This window comes from Lolium rigidum, chromosome 6, assembly GCF_022539505.1.
Source record: "Lolium rigidum isolate FL_2022 chromosome 6, APGP_CSIRO_Lrig_0.1, whole genome shotgun sequence".
NCBI classification, from domain to species: domain Eukaryota; kingdom Viridiplantae; phylum Streptophyta; class Magnoliopsida; order Poales; family Poaceae; genus Lolium; species Lolium rigidum.
Window position 1 is genome coordinate 268,130,038 of NC_061513.1, and position 9,480 is coordinate 268,139,517.

A 9,480-nucleotide genomic window follows, 5' to 3' on the forward strand; every position below is an offset into this window, starting at 1 on the left:
ATTGAGTAGAAAATATGTTGATTCGACTAGGGTTTCTCTTCCTCACAATAAAATGACAAGTGATTCCAAATATAGCTAAGGTTGAATTAGGTGCTTGGCTAGGAAAAGTGTTGTTGTTGTCATTCAATTGTTGATGTGGGTATAACCCTTCGGGTAACTAACATTGGCCTACCTCCTTTGGCCCGACAAGGGATCCATGAACATCACCGCAGCCCACATGGGACCAATACGTCGGTTGTGATGAAGGAAAGGTAGAAGGAGACGGATTCTTGATGGACAAGGTGAAGAAACGTCGGATAAGGAAAGGATAGATTAGATCTCATTATAACATAGTTGAATCCGAGCAGGACTCTCGGGACCTGGCCTCCTATATATAGGCCAGGAGAGGGCCTGCCGGGGGACATCGAATCATCCTACATAACCCCATATACATCAAACCCTAGAAACCTTGCATACTGGTGAGTTCCCCACAACACAGTTTATCGGCTGCCCCATTGTAACCTTTTTCATCGATAAATCAATATCAGACAAGCAATACTAAGGGTTTTACCTCATCGAGGGCCCCAAACCTGGGTAAATCTTGCCTTCTGTTCGTTTGGTATCCGATGTCTTGTGATAACTTGCAGGATTCCGTCAACCCTAAGCCCCTCATTGTGGGCATTGCCGAGGAGCCCCCTTGATAATTTGCGCCTTCTGTGGGAAACCTGCTAGTTCAAGGCACCTCATCAGCTATTCCGATCGTGTCGGATACACCTTAGCTGACACCACCATCACTATCGGCTCCATCACCGCCGATCTCGGAGGGCTCGATCCATTTCGGGTCCTTTGAGTTCACCCCTCACACCTTTGCGTCGTTTTTGGCCTTCTCAGGTCCGCACGACGGGATGGACATGACGTTTGGGAGCATCCACCTCAACATCAGCGCTGGTGCTGTTTTGCGGCTCCTGGACCCGACCACTTCGGGAACCACAATAGCCACGGCTTCATCGAATGCTACGTCCACCGCTTCATCACCAACCAAGGCTGATTTACTGGTTGCTAGTTCACCAACTACTGCATCACCGACATCGGCTTCGACATCACCGTCATCATCATCACGCTGCACTTGGTCCACTATGTCCATCGGATCTAACGTCGTACTACTACCTCGACTTCGATGCCAGGCACCAGCTTGGTTTGGATGCTCCTCCATTCGTGTGCGGTATCAAGTACTCCTCTGATGAAGAAAGCATCAACAAACACAGCGACACCATCCCCTTGACCGCAACACGGCTGGTTCGTCATCAAGTCTGCGTCGTCATCAACACTGAAACGGGAGCCAAAATTTCTACGGGTGAGCACACACCACGCGCCAACATCGGGCTGCAGCGAGATGGCGAAGCCAATGGCAGCAACGCCAATAGCACTTTCTCTATCTCCAGGGAAGAGTGGGCCGCAGCCCACAACGCCGTCGGTGTATCGGCAGGCACCCTTAATGCCTACCATCCTATTATTGAGAAGAACCGTTCTCGGTTAGCCAAGGAGCGAGCTGACCTTAATCGATGCCGGCAGGCAGCCAATCTATCAAGTGAACGTCGAAGGGAGCTATCTTCCCTCAGGAGCGCCTTTAAGAGAAACCAGGCCCCCGACATGTATCGTCCACGGATCCCATGCCTCTCGAAGGTAGACGCAAGAGAGATCACATCGAACCTCTCCAACTCCTTCATGAAAATGGATTCAACGCGCATCCTCAGGCCCAAAAAAGTTGAAGGAGCAACCGCGCACATCGCGGCATATCTACTCAACAACCAGCTGACGCCTGACGATCCGATGGCACCAGTTCACTAGGTTGCCTTGGAAAGCCTCGGGATCATCTGGGATAAGCTTACCCCTAGGAAGGATAAATCTTAGCATCACGGCAGTGGTTCTCGACACCGTTCGTCCTCCAAGGACACCTGCGACGATATCACACAAAGCAAAATCAACAAGGCCCGCAGCCAGCGCGCCGCATGTACTGGTTTCGATAGTGATGATTCGGAAGAAACTCGAGAACATGACGGAAAACTTCGCGGCGCTGATTTACTGAGCCATAAGATTCAGGAGGCGATGCCACTGAAAAGATTCATGCCAACACCTACTACCACCGCCAAGTATAATGGTAAACAAGGGCTGAGATTATGGATAGACGACTACCTGCAAATTGTAATCCTGCAAAAGGGAAATCAAGTGGTGGCAATGCAATGTTTACAACTATATCTCAAGGATTCGGCACGAGCATGGTTGAGAGGACTGCCGCAAGGATCCATCAGAAACTGGAAAGATTTAGTCGACGTTTTCGTGAAAAACTTCCAAGCCACATACAAGAGACCTATCAATTGAAGAATTACGACAATGTCACCAGAAGTAGAAGGAGTCGATGCGTTCATACATCGGGCTGCTGAAGATGTCTCTGTCAATAGAGTGATGGATGCTTTCAGTGATATTACCAAACTAATGGAGATCGCTAACAGCTGAGCCGATGGTGAGGATCACGTGCGGAAGCCACGCCCGCGTAGCGACGACGAAGACGATGATCGTAAGCACCCGAACGGCTCAAGCAACCGACATGATCATCGCAAGAAAAGGAGAGACCACAGGTACGAAACGTTCAATGATACCAAAATCGTTGCAGCTGGTTACACTGATCGACTCGACGACCGGCATGATGATAGGCGCAGTGAGCGACGCGATGATCGTCAGGATAATAATCGCGGTGGGTCTGGAGGCAGTCAAAGTAATTGGAGGGACCGCCCTCCGCGCGTACCTGACTTTCCGTTTGCTGAGCAACTAAACGCTCCTTGCTACATACACGTGTACATTGACCCAAAGGACAACATCAAGAAGTCGACCCATCTTCTTAGGGACTATCGACAATTTCTCGATCTTCAGAAATTTTACGAATCAGTCAATCCTGGTGCCAAAGTGCAGGCATACCCAATGGTACAGGGGGTGCGCAACCCCCTTACCCGCCATCTGCACCGCAGCACCAAGTTGAGAAAGTACAACCTCACGCACCAAATGAGGCATTCCCCCACCTCGGGGGTAGATGAGCATGATTCATAAGACTGGTGTCTCCTAGAGAGAATTGAAGAAACTTACGCAAGAAGTCAACCTCGCAGAAGTCACCATGGAAAACGTCCATGAATACAATCACTGTCCTTCTCTGTGACCCCGCACACCCATCTGTTATTGTAGCCATGCTGAGTTTAGGTTCCGGCTTCACCATGGTCGCTTATCCCTCAGCGCATGAGCCTCGGACACACCCTACAATCCATCGTACATACACAGTGTCATGGGAGCAACACGAGGCTCCCACCCTGCCATACCTTAGCCAGTCTCCGGTAAAGTGCATCTGTTGATGTACGAGAGGAAGAAGAACAGCTGACTATTCTATCCTACTCCAGATCTTATGGTTAATACAGGTAGTATGGCACAAGAATCTTCGGACAACATTTGTTCTTAAGTCCTATGTGAATGTAACCCAGTTGCAATGGAACCTCCACCACACTCATACCATGGTTCCATCGCCCACCACATGGTAATATTCATAATTGTAAAAATAATACTTAGCTTTTAAATGCAGGAATCATACGAATACTACTTTGCAAGTAATTTGATAAAAAAATCAAATGGCATGATTTTGAAGATTCAAAGCCCTACGGGATGTAAATAATATTAGCTTTAAGTCCTATAGGACATGGTTTATTATTACTTGCTATTTATTTCAAAAGAATAGATTTTGAAGAACATGTTCACTAATGGAAAAGAAGTATTTCAAATAGGAGTTATGTTCCAAAATATTTCTAATAATCATGCTGATTGGAAAACAATCAAAAAGAGAGAAATGGAGAAGTGGACATTTGTTCTGGACAAGTAAGACCGTAGGAGATAGCTGTGGCCTGGGTACCATAGTTAAACTGTCGACGACAAATATCCGCTTTAAGAACAAATGGTAGTATTTGTCCTCAACCTTGGAGACGCAATGGCCGGCAGCTCGATCGTGGCGTTTTGCGCATAAACCGAGGCGGGGTTCTGACTGTCACACGGGACAAGCATCTTATTTCGATCGAGACAGTTTGTCCAAACCTCGGGCCAATGCCAATCAAGTCTCATAGTCTGACTGCACCAATCTCCACTCGACTCTGAAGTTTGAACTCTGTCTGTCTTTGAGTCTGGAAAATTCTATACCTCGCGCCAACAATGTCGCTGTCGCACCGAGGTAGCCAGCCCTTAGACCTCGCTGCCGCGGCCGCTCCGGAGCTGGACGACGACGGCCGCGCCGCGCGCACGGGGAACCTATGGACGTGCATGGCGCACATCATCACCGGCGTGATCGGTGCGGGCGTGCTGGCGCTCTCCTGGAGCGTCGCGCAGCTCGGATGGGTCGCCGGCCCCGTCGCCGTGCTCTGCTTCGCCGGGGTCACCTACGTGTCTGCCGTCCTCCTCTCCCACTGCTACAGGTCCCCCGTCGCTGCCGGTGGATCAGAAGAGTCGTCGTCGTCGTCCGGCAAGACGCGGCGGAACTACACCTACATGGACGCCGTCCGAGCGCTCCTCGGCATGAAGCACACCTACGTCTGCGGCACCCTCCAGTACCTCTATCTCTACGGCATCGGCGTCGCCTACACCATCACCACCGCCACCTGCCTCGGGTAAAACAGTTTCAGAAGCTATTATCGATCTTTTCCTTGCTGTTTCTGATCATGAGTTCATGACACACTGTGGGCAGCGCGATCAAGAAGTCCAACTGCTACCACGGCCACGGGCGCGGCGCCTCCCGCTGCGGCTCAGGCGATGACGAGCAGCACCTGTTCATGCTGCTCTTCGGCGCGGCGCAGGTGATGCTATCCTTCATTCCCAACTTCCACAGCATGGCGTGGCTCTCCGCCGTGGCCGCGGCCATGTCCTTCACCTACGCCACCATCGGCCTGGGCCTGGGCCTCGCCAAGACCGTGGGAGACGGCGCGATCAGGGGCGGCATCGCCGGCGTCCCGATGGCCACCGCGGCGCAGAAGGTCTGGCGCGTGGCGCAGGCGGTCGGCGACATCGCGTTCGCGTACCCATACACCATCGTGCTCCTGGAGATCCAAGACACGCTGCGGTCGTCGCCGCCCGAGGGGGAGACGTTGAGGAAGGGGAACGTGGTCGCCGTCCTGGCCACCGCCTTCTTCTACCTCTGCGTCGGATGCTTCGGCTACGCCGCCTTCGGCAACGCGGCGCCGGGGAACCTCCTCACCGGCTTCGGCTTCTACGAACCCTACTGGCTCGTCGACTTCGCCAACGCCTGCATCGTGCTCCACATCCTAGGCGGATATCAGGTACGTGACGGTCAATTCTAAACCAAGTAGACACCAGGAGAGCTGTTCTGAACTTGGCGTAACTGTGTGGAGATCGTGCAGTTTTTCAGCCAGCAGATATTCACGGTGGCGGACCGGTGGCTGGCGGCGAGGTTCCCGGAGAGCGCGTTCGTGAACAGGACGTATGCCGTCAGGATCTTGCCGGGGCTGCCCAGGTACGGGCTGAACCTGCAGCGGCTGTGCTTCAGGACGGCGTACGTAGCGAGCACGACGGGTCTGGCCGTGGTGTTCCCCTACTTCAACGAGGTGCTGGGCCTGCTGGGCGCGCTCATCTTCTGGCCACTCGTCATCTACCTCCCCGTGGAGATGTACTGCGTGCAGCGGCGGGTCAGGCCGTGGACGCCGACGTGGGTCGTGCTCAAGGCGTTCAGCGTCGTGTGCTTCGCGGTCGGCACCTTCGCCTTCATCGGGTGCGTCGTGGGCGTCGTCAGGAAGAGGCTAGGATAGAGTGGGGTGCTGGAACACACGGCTGTCCACTCTTCGTCGTTGTACAGAAAGAAACGTCATAATCCACACGCGCATCACCACACACTAGTACAAATGTAGTTCAAAATGAGCTATGTTTCAGCTATCTAAGCCTTTGAATTTTACAGTAGATGAGGATAAAGTCTTGATGACAGATTCACAAGACCGCTAACAACAACCGGAGGCTACTTTTTAGCGGAGGAAGAGGTATCAATGGGCATTGACAAGGTTACCACTTCTCAGCAACGGCGGAGAGGGAGAGAACATGGGAAGGACTGCGGCGCTAGGGTTTCGCCCTGGGGAGCGACATGAGATCCATCGCTGCTGCGTCTCGTCAATGGCACGAGGAGGCTTCACTGGGTCTTCTTCGCGGCTTGAGGACGTCCGGGTCTTCGGCCCGGGCATGGTGGTGGTGGCTGACTTCATCCACCGAAGGCAGTCGGCCAGGCTGGCTGTGTTGGATTTTTGATCCCACTTTCAGCGCCGGCAGCGAGACGGGGAGGCATAGTAGCCGGTGAAAACCGAGCCGACTAGGGTGTGTACATGAGTATTATTTTATAATTGAAATATTTTATTAGTATGTATATTGTTGTGTTTTAATATTTCTCAATTTCAAATAAGTGTGTTGATAAATATTATTTCCATCCTCTACCTTTTGGAATTCATAGTATTTTTTCCTAGTACTTATGAAATTACCTAATATTAGGCAAGATTTTTATTTTATTTCCATTAACAAGAGATGATGTATAAGGGTGAGATGATAATATAATATATTATCTTATATTACTTACTATTGAGACTGTATGCACTGGTTCTACCTCAGCGATGAGCTAATATAGATTTTGTTGTAATAGTAGCTCTATTACTTGGACAGACTATTGCACAGAGTGGAAGAACTCAGCCTATGTACGAAGAAAGCATTTATTTCTGAAAAAAAAACGATAATATTAGCTAGTTGCGCCGTCGCCAAGCGTCCAAAGTCTTAAGTCGCGAATATTCACGCGAGCGCACGCGCTATATAGCTGTATAGCTCATCTTATACTACTATCTAGAAGACAACAAAATGCCCCCCTTATAAGGTGCTCTCATCCTATCTAGCTTAGCAAGGTGGGACTAAATATTGCAATGCTTCACCAACCACACAACCAAAGCTGCCCGTTTCACTATTGGACTGCATGTTGTTCAGTGGGCTATACTAATTTGGGCTGGTGGGCTGGTGTTTGCATGGCAGGCAGACTATAGACCTCGTAAGACTTTCTACTTCACGTGACCATGAAATATTTTGCAAGGGCTACCCCCGTTTATACAAACGCAATAGACACCGTAGGAATACAGAACCAGTACCAAATACACTACTCCCGTTTATTTTCCGGCAAAAACACCCATCCTCATACTTTTGTTCTCCATGTATTGCATATGAGGATCATACTTTATATACACACACTCTTCCGATGACCTCTCATTCACTTTCGCCACGTTGTCCTTAGTTCTGTTTGCCACATCCGGGGACCGCGAAATCAACACCGGACGACATGACGCTTCACTGGCATAGATGTCTCCCTCCTCTGTCCGGATGACTGGATGAGGCTGGTGACTATGCCGCCACTGCCACCTCCTCCCTACAAAAGTACTAGCAAACTAATTCTAGTTTACTAAACTTGAAGCAAGCTTGCGCCGTGGAGCCGCAGAGCCCCCTGATGCACGCATATGCCTTCCCATGCATGCGCGCCTGCGCGGGTGAGCTACCACGGCCTCGAGCTTGCCTCCGCAGATTTGGATAAGTTCCACGAGACCCCCAGCCGTGTGTGGCTTCCGGGGCTGTCTTGGACAACCTAGGGCGGATATGCGGGTATGCGGCGCACCGCCGGCACTTGAGGGCTGAGTGTACACCTTGTAAGAATTGCTAGCTATCACAAAAACATTATAGAAAGATGCTATGTATACAAAGACACATGCAAAATTCCTGTTATGTGACCACTTTGGTGTGCCATCTAGTCTTTGTACCGGCCACCGAATCCACGCGGCGCTCATCGTTGGGAAGAAAATTTTAGGGTACATCTTTTGGTGCGCCATATCTATTGCGTACAAGGTCCGATTTGGGCGTGCGACTAGCCAGCGGAATCATCTCGAGAAGTTAGGATTTTGCGGAATCCCTAGACTTGCGATTTACGGGATTTTCACGGTTAACGTGCCGAGATATTTCATTTACACTAAGTGGCCAGATTTTTTTTTCTCGAGATTTCTAGGCTTGATAGGGGGCGACGAGTGTGCTACGTCACGCTTTTCCACTTGCCATGTTGTCGGATCATATGATGCATCACCTTCAATTTCATGTAGCTCTCATAGTTGCCAGGTACGTTATTAACTTAATGAATAGGCCAGCTCAGTTTGCACATACGTCTCCCGCGCACGTTGTACTAGTAGTGGTACATTTTTTTAGATGTACTACGCGGGGCTAAATTTGGTCCAAAATAGCAGAAGGGTCGGCTTGATGGTGTCACTCAGCCGGACTTTGTCGCAGTCCATGGCGCGGAAGGAAAAACACATCATCGATTGACCAATGGATAGAGTAGAAGATAGCTGGCATCCGTTTCAATCAACTGTTGTATATGGAAGAATAAAGACGAGATTTCATGGCGCTCTGTCAAGGCAGAAAACAGTTAATTCATTTAACCAAATAAATCAGCCAAGTTAGTCTAGGGTAGTGCACTTGTGCTGGGTGTCCCCCGGGGGAACAGAACTTTGATCCCCCGCCTCGCGAGCCGTCCGATGGGGTCAACCCCGCGCGCATCCTTCTAATCAACAGTAGTGCACAAAAGAAAATTTCTCCAGCTCCGCCACGTGGGTGGACCCCGCCATCCACGTTCCACATGCCTCGCATGGAAAAAAAGGAGAAAAAAACCCGTCTTGGCCGCTCGCAGTGTCGCACCATGCCCCCATCGCACCCTCCAAAGCTCCGCCGTTCGCCGGAGAAGAAGACACAGAGCTTCCATGCCCACTCGCAGCAGAGGTTGTGGCGCTCGCCACCGCCTCCTTGCAGCATAGTAGTGCAGCACCACCTCCGCCTCTCCTCTGTGAGCCCCACCCGTCGCCGGAGAAGACAGCGGAGCTACGACGCACACTCGCAGCACCGACGGTGGCGGGTCGTGGAAACATCGGTGGCCAAAAGCAGCAATGGAGGTGGCGGGTCGCAGCATCGCCCATCGCCGCCAGAGCATCACCGCCGTATCTTTGCAGCAACACCACTCGCCCTCGATAGCATCGCCGGCCGCTTTAGGGAGCAACTCCGGCCGCCGTAGGGAGCGGACCCGGTCGACGTGTGTAGCGGACCATGCCGCCGTAGGTAGCAGCCCGGTCGGCGTCGGTAGCAGCCCCGGCCGCCGTAGGGAGCGGACCCGGCTGCCGTGTGTAGCAGCCCCGGTCGACGTCGATAGCATCGTCGGCGGCCGGCCGCCTTACGGAGCAACTCCGGCCGCCGTAGGTAGCAGCCTCGGTCGACGTCGCAGCATCGCGGGCCGCCTTCGGGAGCAACTCGGTCCGTCGTAGGGAGCAGACCCGGTCGACATCGGTAGAAGACCCGGCTGCCGTGTGTAGCGGACTTCGTCGGCATCGGTAGCAGCCCCGGTAGGCGAGCGGCGCA

The 9,480-nt window shown here is 51.9% G+C and overlaps 1 protein-coding gene across 1 annotated transcript; it reads left to right on the plus strand.

The window, feature by feature from the left end:
• The first annotated feature begins 4,218 nt into the window (after window positions 1-4,218).
• LOC124664098 (probable amino acid permease 7) lies at window positions 4,219-5,822 on the plus strand. Its single transcript, XM_047201697.1, has 3 exons — window positions 4,219-4,670; window positions 4,748-5,336; window positions 5,418-5,822. Exons 1-3 carry the CDS (start codon window positions 4,219-4,221, stop codon window positions 5,820-5,822), a joined length of 1,446 nt encoding a protein of 481 aa, XP_047057653.1.
• The last annotated feature ends 3,658 nt before the right edge of the window (window positions 5,823-9,480 follow it).

Bases quoted from the DNA above. Each gene is read 5' to 3' on its own strand.
- LOC124664098 (XM_047201697.1), top strand. From the start codon at position 4,219: ATGTCGCTGTCGCACCGAGGTAGCCAGCCCTTAGACCTCGCTGCCGCG. The intron at 4,671-4,747 runs GTAAAACAGTTT...CACTGTGGGCAG, and splicing joins ACCACCGCCACCTGCCTCGG to CGCGATCAAGAAGTCCAACT. The intron at 5,337-5,417 runs GTACGTGACGGT...GAGATCGTGCAG, and splicing joins ACATCCTAGGCGGATATCAG to TTTTTCAGCCAGCAGATATT.